The sequence below is a fragment of the Micrasema longulum genome, unplaced genomic scaffold (assembly GCF_059751315.1).
Source record: "Micrasema longulum isolate JH-2025_06_02 unplaced genomic scaffold, ASM5975131v1 h1tg001350l, whole genome shotgun sequence".
In the NCBI taxonomy this organism is placed as follows: domain Eukaryota; kingdom Metazoa; phylum Arthropoda; class Insecta; order Trichoptera; family Brachycentridae; genus Micrasema; species Micrasema longulum.
This window is the reverse complement of record NW_028278536.1, coordinates 4,260-22,871: the sequence shown is the minus strand read 5'-3', so window position 1 is coordinate 22,871 and position 18,612 is coordinate 4,260. Positions and strand designations below refer to the sequence as shown.

The 18,612-nt window shown below is 30.7% G+C and overlaps 1 protein-coding gene across 1 annotated transcript; it reads right to left on the bottom strand.

Annotated features, from left to right (window-relative positions):
• Positions 1–7,175: 7,175 nt before the first annotated feature.
• Positions 7,176–17,323, bottom strand: LOC148275745 (uncharacterized). The gene is made up of 3 exons (XM_088235257.1): positions 17,222–17,323; positions 12,746–12,765; positions 7,176–11,327 (listed from the first exon to the last, which is right to left on the bottom strand). Exons 1-3 carry the CDS (start codon positions 17,321–17,323, stop codon positions 10,520–10,522), a joined length of 930 nt encoding a protein of 309 aa, XP_088091383.1. The 3' UTR covers positions 7,176–10,519.
• Positions 17,324–18,612: the final 1,289 nt, after the last annotated feature.

The window sequence follows — 18,612 nt, the reverse complement described above, 5'->3', positions numbered from 1 at the left end:
CCTATAATAAATAGTGGACAGTTATAATATTTTTGTGTAACTTATGTTCTTATGAAAGAAAAAAAAAATTGTTATAGATAATATGTTTTTTTTATAATAATTAAAAAAGGAAATAAAAAATATTTAAAAAAAACACAAAATATTCCTTAAAGGGCAACAAAATAAATCATAGAAAAAAATATGTTTGTGCATGATACACACTCAGTTGAAATGTTTGCATCTGACGGATTTCAATTCGACGGTTTACCATACTCATATCATGAATTTTTTGACAATTTGTGGTACAGTGTCGATATTTAAGGGCCCTGGGTGGCTATCATCAAAAACACTCGTACGACCACAAACAAATTCAGCTTTCCAAAATTCAATTGTTGTTAGCAACGCCGACGGCAATGATGCAAACTCGGCATAAACAGCATCCAGTTTGGCTTTGATTTCTGCATTGTTTTTCCCTTTCTCGTAAAGGAACTTAATCACTAAACAAAATTGTACTTTTTCCATTTTCCACAAAACGCACAAGTTGGGTTCTTGGGACGACCGTAAAAGCCAAACTAATTGTTCGTTTTGCATCATGTGTTGGATGGCAGATGATAAAACCAATATGGTGTTTGTTGTCACGTAACGCCACCTGTCGAAGGACTGCTATCCGTCAAATGACCCTCGTGTTTTTTAGATCGACGTTTATAAAGACATGAAACATTTAGAGCTTTTTATTTTATCTTTAACATACAATGGTTCGGGTGGATTTAGAGCTTTTCTTGGAAGCACTTAAATTTTTTTTTGGGGCAGTGGATCTGTGGGGTGTTAATCTGCGACTTAGGTAAAGTGGTATCTAGTGCAATGGCGTTTACCAACTTAAGGGCGTGACACACAAAAAAAATGAGTAAGCAAAAGTGTGCACCGTTCATTTGTTAAGATGTTACAATTATTGGAAAATTCAAACAAAAAACTTGCATTTGTGGTTACAGGCTATATGAAAGGTAATTTCTTCCCAGCAAATGTGTGAAACTTCGGAAAAAAACTTATAATCTACCTTTAGTCAAAACCTTAATTGTAATAAATTTTAAAAATGTAGTTTCAAAATCAATTATTTTACTAAAAAAAATTACTTTACTTAAAATCAACATTAAATAAAATCACTTTGTAGAGGTATTGTGTATTTTTTTATTTTGTTTTGCACAACAAGCCGGCCACAGGAGGCCCAACTACATTTCTGAATTAGAGCACTGGACTTGAGAAAGTTGCATTTATTTTTTGTGCTCTCATCGGGAATCGAACCCGGAACCTTCACGAGTCATGTGTTTTAGCCATTACACCACGGAGGCCGCCAAAATTACTTTTCGAAAACCGCGCTGTATAAATAAATTTTCAATTAATAATAAAATAATTTTGGCGTTTTTATCTAAAAATGGATAGAATTAGTTGCACCATTAAAATATTATAAAACTACCCATTTTTACGAAAACGCTTCAGTTTTAAATGATTAAATTAACATTTTTTAACCTGATTTTTTTTTATTCAAATGTCTCTCAAAATCCAGAAAACTTTAAAACTTATTTCTCCTCTCGTGAACAATTAACGCTTAATTACAATACATTTGATGACACAAATTTTGAAATAAAATTAACGAAATGTTGATTGAGTCGAAAGTATAATTATTATTCTATGACATTTTTTACAATTTATTCTATAACACAGATTTCATTAAATTTACAATTACATAATCTTTCCAGCCTCGTCTACAAACATTTGGACAAGCTCACAATACAGTTGCATATCTTCTCAGCTTTGTTTTCACACTCTCGTATAAGTACAATTTAAACTTTATGTGGGTATTATATTATATATTAAACTATTTTGAGTCTTACTTTCAAACTTGGCATAAAATAACGCCTAGGTATAGTGGTAGGATAAGGACGGGAATACCATTCTTATTATATTAGTATAGTAATTATGGTATTCCCGTCTTTATCTTACCACTATGTCCAGGCGTAACTTTATACCAAGTTAATAACTAAACCTCAATAAATACTTATTTTAAAAATACAATCCTAAAAATAATTTGTTTTTAGAAACAATTAATTGTGTCAAATGTTACAGAAAGGTAAGGTGACCAGTCTTACGATTCAAGTGCCTGGACAGGGACAATGAAATATTTCAGTGAAGACCAGCTTATAAACAAATATTTCTTGTCGAATGTCGACCCTCCCAGGAATCAAACCCTGACAGATTTTTTTTATTGATTTCCGTTTCCAGGATTTTTACCCGAGAGTTGCCATCGAGTCAAAAACACATGTATTACACACACCGAATTGTAATGCAAAGTAAAGTTTTCATTTAAATAGTTGTACAAAATATATATTTAAACAACTAGTTATACCTTAACTAATAAACGATAAATACAAAAATAAGTGAAAATTAAATTTGAATCGGATTGTGGTCCCGTGGCTAGTGTTGCGGACTCACGGATCAGAAGTCCGAAGTTCGAACCTCACTCTACTCCAATTTGATTTCCATTTTCTAATTGTGAGTTTTTTACAACTCGTTAAAAATGTCGACTAAAATTGAAACATTTGGGTCAATTATAAAAACGCTGATATTTCTTTTAAAAAAATGTTGTTATTAACGGATATTTGTTCATTATCCTATGAAACGATGAGATAGACCAAGCATCTCTAATTTTTTTTGCAACTCTTTAAAAATCTTTAGTCCTTTATAGTAAGAAATGTTCTAATTTGGTAACATAATTTAGATATATTTATTTTACAGTAAGGAAAGAGTGGGTGTGGCTAAGCGAGAAGGGAGCGGGTAAAAACTGGGGGTTTATGTGAAGACAATTTATTTGATTATTAATAATATTTTAATTATTATTTACAGCTTTTCTCATTTCTAATAAATGCACAGATAAACACCCAGTTTCTTACCCCTTTCTTCTCCCTCAACCAGGTCCACTCTACAATCACGGTGTCAATTTTATAATAATAATAATTATTATAATAATAATAATAATAATAATAATAATAATTATAATTATGGATAACTTATATAGCGCCATTTTCGTAATATAATACCTCAAGAGCGCTTTATAAAGTGATTATATAAAGACAAAAATTTAATTTTAACTTTTTAATTTAAGAAAAAAAATGTACTTTTTCATATTACTTTGTCACCACATGCTAAGAATTTATTCAAATGATTTAGAGAACAAGTGGGTTTTAAGTTTCTTCCGAAACATCACTTCACTCTCACAGTTTCGGATTTCTGCTGGGAGAGCATTCCATGCCGTTATAAATATTATTTATTTCACAATTGTAGTCTGCATTACTTTACGGGCTGTTTAACCCATCACGCAATGCAGACTGTAAAGAAAGTTTAGAAATTATTCAATAGAAAGCAGATAGCTGCTGAACTGCCGATATGTACAGAAAAAATCATCCATATTATCCGCAGAAGCCGTATTCAGCAATTGGATTTCTCTATTAATGGGTGAATTCTGAATTGCATTTGTACGGCTTCTGGCTGTGTAAAACAGTGCATGAGATCGCGCTCTAGCATAATTATGGGGAACATACAAACTGATCACTTTCAGTATATTTGGATTATATATACTTTCAGTACATTTGAATTATGTACACTTCCAGAAATCAGCTTATAGAAATATTTCCTAAGAAAAATTTGACGACGAGATTTGAGGGTATTTTAGAATACTGCTAGATTAGTCCAGCAGCCTTGCTAGAAATAATAAAGGAAAACCATTATTTTCTTTATGATATAAGTATCGCAATAATCGGTTTTGAACCTTTTCTATTACATATATTGACGGTCAATATATTTATGAAAACTTGCTATATGTACATGAAAACATTCATGACTTTAAGAGAAAGAGAGATTTCTCAAAGTGCATCCGATTCTACAATACAGTACCTCTTAAAATCCAGGCTTTGCCATAAAAAAATAATGTTTTCTCATAATCATTAATCAAAAACTTTTTGTAAAGAGCTACTATAGAGTCGAAAATAGTTGCAGGACAAGAGGGCTTGGCATTAATAATAATAATTATTATTATGGTTTATTAACAAAAATTACAACTTCTTTATCAACTTCATACACACTAAGGTAATAGATTTCTTTGGATTATTAAATTCGTGTTTATTGATTTTAATTTATTGATTCTAGTTTGTTGATTTCAATTGTGTTGTTGATTAAAATTTGTTCGTTTGTCCTATTTAATTGACTAATAGTTGTTTTGTATTGCATAGTTAGGTTTTTTATATTTTAATTGACGTTTATGAATCGAGATTTAATGAATCCTAGGTAAAAAAAATACAAGGATGTGGTTTGATTTAGAAGGGTCTTAAATTATGTTGTTTGTAATTGAACCTGAAGAAAGCATGGTATTTATGGCAATTTTAGTAGGTGATTGGGAGTGAGTAGGAGTAGGTGAATATGGTACAAAAAAAAGTTATTACATATTAATAAATTTAGTTACAACTTGTTTTATTTTTTACAACTATCTAAATAAATACACTACGTTACAATGTGTGTAAATACGTACGTATATATACAAACTGAATTCATAGAGAACAAAGGAATTTCTTGTCAAATTCGCTGGCTTAATTCAAAGTTCTGATGTCAGTGCAGGAACGCTTTTGCAAAACGTCACATAAATCTCAACGTTGATTAGAGGATTGATGTGTGCGGTGATAAATTATATCCGTATCATGGTTAGTGGAAAAAGCTCCACTCGCTTGGCTCTTTGTGGAATCCGCAATTTATCTTCTTCAGAAAAAAGACGTTGCATTACATGACAACAGTTATTCAGATATGTAACAAAAAATAAAAATAAATATTCAAATTGGACAACTTAGAAATTAAAAAGCGATTCAAAATAAGAAAAAGATAATAAATTAGCAAATAATCAAACCTTTCGTCCACTCCTGTCTAGCTTTTGTCACGGTATTTTTATTTTTATTCTTTATTTTATTTTATTTTATTTTTTATTTGAAAATTTATTTATAAACCCTTACGGATTATGACATTAATTTTACATAAAATAATACATACATTTTTCATTTATACTCTGTTGTTTAAAATAATATTTTTTACATCTTTTGTAAAGTTTGTCTGAGTCTTTTGTTTAGTTTTGTCTGGTAGTTTATTGTATAATTTCAGTCCCTGGTTCATTAGTCTTGATTGTCCTTGTCTTGTTTTAAAAAGTTGTATATGGTATTTGTCTGATATTCTCGTATTATGTCCATGTTGACTACAATTTTTTATTAGTTTTAGTTCTTCGTCTACAATTACATTAGTGGCTAATTTATGGATAAATTTTAATGATTCTAGTTGAAAGAGTTCAGTTATATTTAATTGCTTAGTTTGTTTAAAAAGTTCTCTAGTTGCAGTTAAATAGGGAAGGTCATATACTAACTTTAATATTTTATTTTGTTGTCTTTGTAGTCTGTTTATGTCATTTTGATATCCTGCTCCCCATAATAGTTGCGTATATATTTATTTTTTCAAAAAAATATTTTAAAAACTTATCCATCTCACTTTACTATTTCCATTTTTACGAGAACAACATGACAAAAAGACTTAACTTTTAGTATTCCAGATAAACTAGCTAACAGACGTCTTACGCTTAGATCAGCTACATCTACGTCGAAAAGAAAAGTTATTATACCTCTACGCAAACAGCGCACTAAATTTGGAGAAAGCGCATTTGCAGTCGCAACCCCCGGCATGGAATGCTCTCTCAGCAGAGGTCCAAAACTGTGTGAGTGAAGTGATGTTTCTGAAGAATCAAAAATGTATAATTATACTATTAAAATAAATAAAAATAAAAATAAAATTGAATAAATCCTTAGCATGTGGTGACGAAGTACAATATTTTCCTTAGATTAAAAAGTTTAAATTAAATTTATATCTTTATTTAATCATTTTGTAAAGCGCCCTTGAGGAATTATATTACGAAAATGGCGCTTTATAAATTATCTATAATAATAATAATAATCACTAGCAAAATAAAATAGGATAAGATTCATTATTTACGTATACCTTGTTGTGTGGCTTTGAAACCGGTCGGTGGAAAAAATAAAAATAAGTGGTTAAAAACAAGTTTTTTATATTTATTTTCTTAAAATGAATAACTATAAAATTCGTGCTTCAGATATTTATTGTAAAAAGTTATTTCGTTTGATATATTGTATATGGTAAATTATCACAATCAAACGAACAAACCATCATGCCTGTAAGTAAGCGAGATCTTAATAACTCCCCAGGGAAGAGATCCAGCTTGTCTACAAACATTTGAACATATTTAAAACATTTTTGATTAAACAAACTGGTATAAGAAAACGATACGCTGTAATGATTGAAACAAATACCATAACAATATTATGTAGGTCCTTTTGACAAATGAGATATCTCATCATAATATCTCATTTTTTGTTTTAATCAACTCAAATAATCTATTTTTTTGTTTTATGCACCATTTTGTGAAAAGAACCTACATCATATTGTTATGGAATTTGTTACTTTAACATAGTGTTAAATTTCCGCAAACCAAGTTTTGTCTAATTTCCGTTGAAAATAAATGTAAAAATACAATTTTTCAACAAAAAATTATAAGAGCGCCATCTATGAATAATTAGCTCCGTATTTTCATTTAGAACCACCTTAAATACGGAACCCACACTGCAATATTTTAATGTTTACTTGACTGGCGCGCGAAGAGTAAGACTGATAAAGATTACAGTCTGATCACCTTACCTTCCATTTAACAAAAATGGTCTGGTGGACTATGCACGATTAAATGAGATAATTAAATGGTCATGCATATCTGAAATAAATTTGAATAATGAGAAAATTTAGTGCTTTGGGAAATTGGATTTAAAAAAATGTTTTTTTTCACGCGGTAAAAAATAGTGCATTTCATTGTACGACGAAGTTTTTCGAAAATGCTTTAAAAAATCAAAAAAATTAACTACTTTGAACGACTTCACTAGTTCTTCCGAATCAACCAATGAAAGTGTTTCCTGAAAAGTAACCCTCCAATCAGCAGAACTCGTGACGTCACAGGTGTAGTAATTTCAAAACCACAAAACTTTGTAAAATCAAAGCGCTGATTGATTGATTGATTTGGTAGTCAATTAACAAATTATTTTAAAAACATTGAACATTTTCATTATTTATTTATTAATATACAAGCCCAGTGGGCATTTTTTAGGACATATTTATACATAGAAAATTATTATAAAGGAAAGTAGAAATACATAATGGTATATAGTAGACTCGGTGGGAGTGGAAGCGGGAGAGAGGTGTTTATAATTGAATTTGATTCAGGGATCTTTTGAAAGAAGACAACTTGTTATCAAAGAAATCAAGACTGGTATGTTTGTTGGTTGACCTAAGAACTCTGGTTATAGGGGAATGAAAACCATAGTTCTTTCTATTGTATAGTTTTCGAAAAATAAATAAAAATTTGACTCAACAATACTTATAAAACAAAGTAGAACGTGTAAACAAAGAAAATACATAAACTCTGAGTTAAACTGGTTATCCCAGTAAGAAGGGCTTTTAAATATTTTTTCATACATTATCTCATAGAATAATATTATATGAAAAATGGAATGTGGTATTGCAGTTAAGAATATGTACAAAACTAGAAAAAAAACAAAAAGAAATAATTGGAGCAATAAAAAATTAAATGTATATTTTATACAGCAAAAATGTTGAACATCTAATATCATGTGATTACATCAAATACAATTATTTTGGATTTTAATATTAAAGTCATAATTTTTTTACATTTTGTTTTTAACATATTAACACGAAGAATCAAGAAACGCAATTTTTTATTTATAGTTATAAAAACACAGACAGGATATGACATCATAAAAACTATCACAACTTAAATTCTATATCGATGAAGCAATTTTAAAAAGAAGTTTCTTAGGGCCGCACTTTGAGATTTCCGTTTCATTATTTTTTTAGCAGTTTATTTCTACAATATACCTAATTTAGATTACGATATTATCTTCGTTGTTCAATTTTAACTGTTACTTGCCATGATTACAGTAATTATAAATTGATTTTTTGAATATAAATAAAATTACTATAGATTAAGGAAAAATACACCCGACATATAAAGGAGTCTATTCGTGAGAAAATGATACAAAAAATGAGTTTATCAGAAACAATTTGGCATAAATGTTGAATTCTTCTTACGGTACCTTGTCAGGTCCCCCTGACGTTGGCGATCACCACAGCGAAAGCATCTTGGTCCTGCACTACTCTTATATTCCGCAGCCAGGACAACTGCTTATTGCAAGTCCTCGCCATAGTAATTCCTGGGAAAAGATGACCAGAGTGGTTTTCCGTTGCCTTCTTTGGTGGATTTTTCTGTCAGAGTTACCTTCTCTTAGCTGGTTGGTTTTGATTTTTATGCGCCAGAAACTCGCCCTTTATCCTTTCGTTATCTGCTGTGATCACGCAGGGGTTCGACCTGTTATTAGGGTTGCAGTGAGTCTCATCTTGCTGGCGGGTGTGATTCTATAAAATGCTACGAACGCCCAGTTGCATTCCACCGGCAACACTACTGACTAGTCCAACTCGTTAGCGTCCACGTCGCGAACCCTGGACAATGCGATCACACAAATTTGAAATAATTAGTTAATTTTGTTATCATTCGTGCCCAGGTGGATGAAAAATACAGTTCTGAGTGTGAAACAGAACCTGAAACCGGGACCCATGCTTTCGACTCGATGGCTGCTGTCAGGCAAAAATTATAACTGGATAAAATTGGGTGGAGATAAGTCCGCTTCATTGTGTAGTGGTTGACGTGTTCACCTACTATTCTTGAGGTCTTAGTTTCGATTACTGACAAGGCGGACGTGAAATATTGATTTTAAAGGTTTTTGAACTGAGCTAATTTGTTCATTTACTAACGGACATTGTCCATTTATACAATTTATAGGGTTTAAATATTACAATAAAAGAATAGTTGAAAACATAAAAAAAAAAAAAAAGAAGCATTGACAAACATAAGGGACATCAAAACAAGATCTGGAGTATTTATTTAGTGCTCGTTTAAATCACTGTAAACTTAAACTAAGAAAGTCCAGATCATGTCTTGAGTTAACAATAGACAAAGACAGGTCATTGGAGAATTAAGGCCATAATTTGTTCTATGCTGATCGATGAACAGTACTTCATTGTTTCTAAACCTACGAGTCGGAATATGAAATTTTATTTGTCCCAGTAATGATAGAACATCGATTATACCATTTAGTATGCCGAACATATATATGGAATCAATATTAGTTCTACGTTTTTGTAGACTAGAAATATTTAACATTGACTCTATATCAGCATAAAAATAATTATCTCTCTCTAGTCCAAGCATCCACGCTACTTTTCGAAGCAAGCGATGTTGGACTGATTTAATATGATTTATGCAATTGACATAGAATGGAGAATATTTAATGAATATTGTTCCTGGACTGGCACCTAAAGCGTAAGACTGAGTACCTTACTTTCGAGTAGATGATCGAATTGCAATGCATCTCGTTTACCAATGAAGAAATGAAAATGATTTTCGAAACAATGCTATAAAATTACCTTTTTTAGTAATTTGTTAAGTAATTCTTGAGTAATTTGAAAAATTAATTTGTAAAATAATCTTTGAGTAATATAAAAAAAATGTACGCATGAGTTTTTTTTATTTATTTTAGGAATAAAAAAAAATGATAGCACGTATACATATTTTTTTAAATCTCAGATGCCCAACAATAAAACTTGAAAAGTGAAATGGTGTGACCCAAATACTCAATACTTAAATACGCTAAAAGCCAATGTTTAAGTCTTTATGCAAAGCGTTAGAGATTAGCATAATTGATTGATTTTACACATATTTTTAATATTTAGATCGGAATTTATTACTGTTTCGAGGGAATTTTTTTTTGCGAAAATAATATTAAATTCTAGGCATTCACAGGGCTACCTATGGCTTATGACCATGACTGGTTTAAGTGGCCATTTTACAAGCGGTGCAACATTCAGCATTCCACCTATGTTTAAACATCGAAATTTCCTCGACTAGACTCGACTTTTTTGAAGTATGAATGTTGCGTATGCAAAGTGTGTAAAGTGGCCACTTAAACCAGTCGATGACATGTCACAAGCCCTCTAAATGCCTAGACTTCCATATTCCCTTCTTAAAAATGTTTTCTCTCTCAGTTGCAATAAATTGAGATCTAAATAGTTTAAATTTTAGGAAATCCAGCCTGGATTTGGACAAACCCAAAACATCGTGTGTAAATATTTATTTGAGATAATTTTCTAAATTTTTTTTTATATACCTAGTTTGTTCAAATTAAATTCAAGATTTCAACATAATATAATAATTATATACAAGATAATGAATTATTCGTAATATTAAAAAAACTACTTATACTCAATTATCTAGATTTTATGACAATCAGATCAGTAATAACTTTAAAATGATTTCTAAGTCTTTGGCCTAAATACGAGTTTCAGAAGCATCATTAATATCTTTCATTTTTATGCATCCTTCACTGATGTCTTCGATGTACGGTTCGTCCTGCGGCCTCACAACACTGCTAGCAAAGCCTAGAGATTTAGTGGTATTATTCGAGTAAAATTTCAGGCCGTTTGGTCCCTTGGTTGACGCCACAATTTGAATTGTATCAGGATCTGCGGCTATTTTTGGATTCATTGAGACACGATTTTGCTGTACGGACTGAGGAAACGTGAGCTCATTTGTGCTGTTTATGTTCAGCTGGGAATCGCTCCTCGAATCGGGCAAGCGACAATTGTTGCTTTCGACCTTTAAAGTGTTATTGTATCTTTTGATGTTGTCCATTTCGAAGTGTTCTCTGTTCGCATTTAGCAAATTGTTTGTTTCTGTTTCGAGCGAGATTTCTCTGCTCCTGGATTCGTTCGCTTCGAAGTTCGAGAACATTCCTTTGAAGGGGCTCTGATTCGCCGATTTTCTTCCCCTGGAGACTTCATTGTTGTTCCATTTCTTGCCGCTTTGATTGTTGTCGCTCCACCTTGTTTTGGTGTTGTGGTTTAGGTTGTAATCTTTGGAGAGAGTGCTCGATAAGGTGCTGTGTCTAGAAAGGCGAGAAGTGGTGTTAGATCTGTGAAGAGGTTCTGATGAGAAAGATCTGACCCTCACGTGGTGGCTTCCTTCTCCGCTGACTGCTATTGTGGTCTCCCTGAAACTGGATTGTTCCCGGGAGAATCCGATCCCGTTGTGGTGTTTCCTCTTGCAACATAATGTCTCACGAAATGCGACACGGTACCTGCAACAAAATAATGATTATTCTACCGCGTCACAAGTTCTAAGGTTTATACAGTTAAACTTAATGTGAATAGCTGGAAGCGCTTTTCATTTCAGTGGAATGTTCCAGGTAAAATTAAATTAACACAATAGTTCCTTCTCTAAAGTTTTGGTTGTATTTTCAAAATGCATTTCATATTATGTCATTGGAAATGCAATTACTATCCTTACAATATCCAGCAGTAATATATTAAAATGTGCAGGTTATAAATTCAAAAACTAATGATTTTTAATAATTTTAATTACATAAAATAACCGCTATTTAAGGTAATTCTAAACGAAAATATGAAACTTATCATTCATAGATGACGCTTTAATTATATTTTATTGAAAAATGCTATTTTTACGTTTATTTTCAATGGAAATATTACAAAACTTAGTTTGCGGAAACTTGACTGTATATTTATTGTAACAAATACCATAACAATATAATTTTGGTCCTTTTTACAAAATGGTGTAGGTACAAAACAAAAAATAGGATAAGTTCCCTTATTGTTTTGGTTCTTTTTACAATCAGTGTAAAGTTTCCGCAATCCAATTTTAAAAAAAATATCATTTTTCAATTAAAAATTATAAAAGCGCCATCGATGAATAATTAATTTCATGTTTTGTTTAGAATCACCTTAAGATTTAGATTTTGAATCCAATTTATTTTATGAGATAAAGAAATTATTTTTAAGAAGAGAATATGGAAGTTTGGGTGTTAACAAAGCTTATGACTATGTCATTGGCTGGTTTTAGTGGTGACTTTACAAGTTGTGTAACATTCGCCTTTCTGCCTACATTCAAATATCTTAATTTCCACAACTCTTCCGAGTGGCTATTAAAGCCAGCCATTGACAGGCCATAAGCCCTGCAAATGCCTGAACTTCCTTATTACTTTCTTAAAGGTGTTTTTTCTCTCAACTGCAATTGATTTAAAACGTAATGACTCCCAGGAAGTTGAATCGAGCGTTGTCTAAAAACATTTGGAAATACTCAAAATATTGTTAAATATTTTATTTTTGAAAAGTTTACTTGAAATATATATATTTAAAGTTTTTTTACAATAAAGGCTAAGAAATACATCAATAATCATTTTCAATTAAAAAAATATACTAAAACCACAAAACGTTGTTCTTAATATGTGTTATTTTTTTAATTTTAATATTATTTATGTCCCGAATTAAGTTGTTGTAACTCTTGAGAATTTAATTCAACGTACTATACTTGTAAAATACTTAGTGTGATATGATTTATAAATAAAAAAATATCAAAAATGAAAAATGAAAATTTTAGCTTAGTTTAATAGTCTATTAAAAAAAATTAACACAGAAAAAACACTGACCTTTCTCATTCTGCATTTTATTTCAAAATTCTTTTTTTTTATTTTTATCAAACCTCGAATACTTGCAAGCAACCTATAAAGGGTTAAAACATACGTCTTGGATCGTAAACAACATTTCCTGGAATAATGTCTCTCCCTCGCATTTTCTGAGAGATTCATCATATCAGCATCCTTTCTCGATTTAAATCCGTGAACGAAGAATCATTATTCCTTCTCGAGAAAAAATATTTTTAATCAATTGTCTTTTATCAACGCCTTGTCAACTAGAGATATAAAAACGTTAAGTACAAAATTCTTCCATATATTTAAATATAAAAATGCTTTAAAAAGTGTTTGACTTTTTTGATTAGATAAAAAAAATGTGTCTTTAACAAAAGTTCAAAATTATTTTTAATTAATGTTTGAAGCACTTACTTTTTGGCTATTCATTTTACAAATAAAACCAAAATAAAAACAGTTTGTCATAATCGTAAATTATTGATTTGATTACCAACCGACCATGTTTTTTTATATTTTTTAAGGGAAGAAGCCATTACAGGAGACTGCTACCTGCGAGGAATTATATACTATTAAGCGTGTTGTCCTGATGTTTACTGAAATATATATTTTCACGGTAATTTTTATGAATGCATGTTGCCACTTTCCATTATGTTGTATCTCAACTCAATACAGGGCTCTTGGCCTCGTAAATTTAGGGATACGTCAACAATATTTTGAGTTCGTCCAAATTATTGTAGACATAGACTGGATTCAACTCCCTGGGGATCTGTTGATATTAACGAATAACAACAGAGATAAGAACATTTTAGAGAAGATAATATAGAAGAATGAAGGTTTCAGCTCTTTAACTTAACAAACATCAACAGACGAAATGATTGAAGGAATATAGATGTTCAAATATGGGCCTCGTGGTGTAATGGTCAGCGCATTTGCCTACCGTGCAAGTGGTTTAGGGTTTGATTCCCAACATGGTTGATATAAAATATTACTTAAAATGGTGTTTTTCAACTAAAATATTTCATAGTCCCTAGACTGGTATCTGAAGCGTAAGACTGATTACCTTATCTTTGTGTAACAAAAATGATCAAGATACGCTGCGATTGGTGTACCAATACCCCATTAGGTGCGAAAAAGGAATGATGATGAATATGGGTAGAATGGAGAATGTTACACAGTGAGTAAAGTGGTTACTCAAAATGCCCTGTAGATGCCTAGACTTCTATATTACCTTCTCTAAAACGTTCTTCATCTCTGTTGTAATGTGTTAATTACGTTTACGTTTACGTTTTAATTAAATACGTTTTTTGTATTAAGCATATTTGCACGAATGAATAAATAAATATTTTTAAAAACTGCATTTTTTTATTTACATTTTTGTACATTTTCTTATTACAAATCTATACCATTACTATCTTTATTTATATAATTACTCTGTACTTGTGATGTCACCGTACTTCTCCTAAACGGCTAAACCGATTTACGTGCGGTTTTAAGAGAAATATAGATCTTTACGCTGTGCGTGTTCGTAGATATTAAAATCTTCAATCGAATATGTAAAAAAAATTAGGAGCATAAATGTTTTATTCATCGATCTACCCGGGTTGCATTCGAGGAGAATGCATTTGCAAAAAAATGGGAAGATGTCGTTTTTTTATTTATAAAAAAAGTTTGTTTTTGAATGTTTACAAACAGCATTTGTTTTTTGTGGATCTCAATCAGATTCTTTCCTTAAATTCCTTATAATTTTCACCCATTCATTTCTTTTTATTTGATTTTTGGTAACACTAATATAATATTAAATTCAGTACATTTTTAAAAATCGTATTCCTACATAAGTACACCACTTTGTTGGTGAGACGACCGGAGTTTGACGTTTGCAAAAAGAATGCCATATTTGAAAAAATATTTATTTTATGTTTTGGAATTCAACCATAAACAAGTACCTATATAAATTCAAAATTTTTTGAATATCAAAAATTTTTAGTTTTGAAATTTTATCACAAACAAGTACCTAGATGAAAAGTATTTTTCCAAGATGATAGCAGGCAAGCCAACGTTCGGGCAGGACAACATCTGTTGGGTCCACTAGTATGATAATAATATAAACTAATGTTCAATAATAATTATATATTTTTTTACTTTTTAAAAATAAATATTAGCGTTTTTATAGTTCACCCAAATATTTCAATTTTGGTTGCTATTTTCAAAATTTTATTTCATTTATGTTACCGTAAGGGTTTTTTTGTGTCATTCATTAAAAAAATCAATTGCGTTTAATTCTTCAACTTGGCAGTTTCTGAATCTACTAGATAATTAAAAATTGACTTCAGTCCTTATAGACTTTTGAAGGCATTCTGTCAACGCGAAACAATTATACCTATGTATATTTTGTATGCTTTACCAAAAGCAATTTAAAAACAACGCTAAGAAATATCTTATACTTTAAGAAGGATCAGAAGGATCATCTGACGGAGTTGATTTAATATTCAAAAGAACTTTATACAAACAGGGAATGTTTAATGGTGTCGAGTGAAAATGTTCATAGTTAGAAGTTTAATTGAAAGAGCTCAAACAACTTGTGGGATTTTGCTTTATGGATAATAGATTTTTGCAATTATTTTACGCCTCAAAGCAAAGTAATTATAAAGAATCTAACTCGTTTTTTCCTTCTTTCAGTATAACGTTTTTAACGAACGTTGTTTTCTGAGTTATTGTTAGGAATTTCAGTAATTTACTTGAATGTTTATTCATTAAATTAATTTAGTAGATAGATGTCTGAATTGAGACTGGGAAACTCTTTTCAGCATGCAGGAATATGGTCTAGATCAAGCAAAGTAAACCTTTTTGTAGTCTGGGCCAGATTGCCAATTGTCCTCCGAGTAACGGGCCGAAATTTTTAAATAATCATCCTCACACGTGTAGTAGTCAGCAAACACCGTATTAAAATAAATCACTGTAATTATCTGCTTAAATTTTAAAAGATATATAAAGTGCTTTTTCTTGATAAATATTACATTTGCAGTCATAGTCGAAAATTCTATTCAGCATACTGACGCGCTTAAAATTTAAATTATTCCAACATTCATAGTGCATTTTAGCATTTAAAAGAGTGAAGGTATAGATTATGTATCTTCGTACGTTTTTTAAAAACATTTTTAAAGTAATAAAGGTCTATCAAATACTGTGCAGTAAAAAAAAATATTAAAAAAATAGTGACGATTTTTTTTTAAATTTGTAATTTTGGATTCCCACAAAAACGGTCATTTCATTGGCCACGCCCCTTATACGTCACGATTCAAGTTTATTTGTTCCTGCCCATTCAAATTTGTTTAGAACATTGTCACAAATCTTGACATCACAACTGGCAAGGCCAAACATGTTGCGTTTTTCTAGCGACGTATTTTTATTAAATTTATTTTTTACATTTATGTATGAAAACATTTCTCCACAATATTCGGATTAATTTCGAAAATACAATATATTAGACAACATTATTTTTGGTACGTGTATTTTGTACATACACAAATCTGGATTTCTCCCAAGGGGGAGTAGGTATATATTTTTTATTAATATCCCTACAGAGATGAGGTAGAATTTTTTCAAAAAATTCGAAAAAATTTTGAAAAAATTCTACCTCATAGAGATGAGAGGTAGGGATATTATTAAAAAATATATACCTACTCCCCCTTGGGAGAAATCCAGATTTGTGTATGTACAAAATACACGTACCAAAAATAATGTTGTGTAATAAGATCTGGTCAAAATATAAGTATAAATAAATTGCAGAGTCATCTGCAGGCGATTACTAGTACTTAATTTAACTCGGAAGAGTCTTAAATACATAAAATAAAGTAATATGCTAATTAAAAATACTTAACTTCAATATCAATACATAGATGGCGCTCCAACACGCTAGTGAATGGTTTCTCATTTAATAACATATATACAAAAATCAAAAAAAAAAAATTAAAAAAATGTTACCTGTGTCGATATTCGCTAATAAGCGGAATGGGGAATGTTGTAATACGTAAAGTGGCCACTTAACCCAGCCAATGACAGGTCATAAGCCCTGTAAACGCTCGAATATCCATAATCCTGAATTTGAAAAAAATCTACCTCATCTCTGTAGGGATATTAATAAAAAATATATACAATTTATTATTCTTAATCCATTTCATATATTTACATCGGTATTGGTAGGATGTTATCGCTTCCCAGTGGATAAATCACAATGTGGTCTACTGTCGGTAATAACCAACTAGATAAAAGTTTCTAACCGCGATTGTTTATCGTTTTACCGATTCCCATGGAACGTCAACTTAAATTTGTCGATTGGGGATTACCGAATTAAATTTTTAAGGATGCATTTTTTTTAATACGCCTCCACTCGTTTGCGAGTGATTTTGGCTCTTAAAAACAAGAATAATATATTTAATGAATGTACGCTTGAATAAAACGACAAAAAAAACCTACCCCGGAAGGAAAGGATGCATTGAAAAGTGCAAAATAAACGATAAACTTTCACTTACGTTGACTTTGTCACTTTGACGTTTAGCGTTTGCCCACGTGACAACAATAAACTTAACTTTCCAATCCGCATGCGGGAGTTTACTATCGCGGTCCGCTTCCATTGTGATTGGTCAAGTTACTTAAAGACTTTTAATTGACGTCGATTTCCATCTGATTGAGCTACGTACGTAAAATAGTATATAACCAAGCAATGTCACAGAGTATGGTAGGAATTTTTTTGAGAATTAAAGATTATGCTAAGTATTAAAGGTAAGTTTTACTGGAAAAGAGTTCTAAATGCGGATGGAGAGAGGACCAGTAGCTTAATCACAAATAACTATTGACGTGCTAATAAGCGACGTGATAACAATTTCTCGCCATGGTTGTTTATCGTATTCGCGATCACAATGCAACATCCGTGAACACCTAAAATTATATGTCAAAATATTTACGTTTCGCGGCGTATAATCTTGCTGCGCAATCACGGATTTTAATTAACCGGTGTTAATATGGAAAATATTCCAAAAGTGCTATTTTTGTTTATTTATTTATTTATCATGCTATTTAATGCATTTAGCCGGCGGTTGGCAAGCCAAATGTCAAGAAAAGCTGTCGCCATAGTAATCATAATTTGATATCCACATTTTTGTATTAGATACTCCTTACTATTTTGCAAATGCAAGATGTTGTAATATTTTTTATAGTAAACACCGATTTTTTGCCAATGAACTGTATTTACGAGGAAAACAGAAAACAAACTGACACGAGCGTTGACTTAGTGATTACACACGCGTTGACTAATGACTGCGATACTTTAAGCATGTTATTATTGTTCATTGTGATCGCTCAAATGCTTAGATAGTTATTTCTGACTGAGCTACAGGGCGTATATACTCCCATTCATAGAAAATAGACTCCCAGACGTAAGCAATAAAGGTAAAATAAATAAAAATATGGTTATATTTGTTTTAACATTTTTTTTAAAATTCTAAGTTTAGTGAAAAAATAAATTTAAAAAATGAAAACCAAACAGTTAAAACAATGTTTATTATTTTTTATGTATTGCGGTATCAAAAAAACACTTGGTTCACTTATATTTTATTTTTAAGCTTTAATTTTGTTGATATATGAGATTTAAGATTTTTTTATGTATACTTTATATTTTGTTACTTAAATATTTAAAGGGAGAAAAATGCAAAATAACTGCTTTTGCAGTTTTTGGGAATTAAATGAATGTTTAAAAAAATGCCCATGTAAAAAAAATGACAAAAAAAAAATTCAAAACAAAAATATATAAATTATGTTTACTTAAATAAAAGGAAGGGCAGTATTTGGAGAAAAGTGAATTGACTGCAATATGTTTTTAATCCACTTAAATAACCTCGCTCAAAATTTTGTTTGTCATCATGTC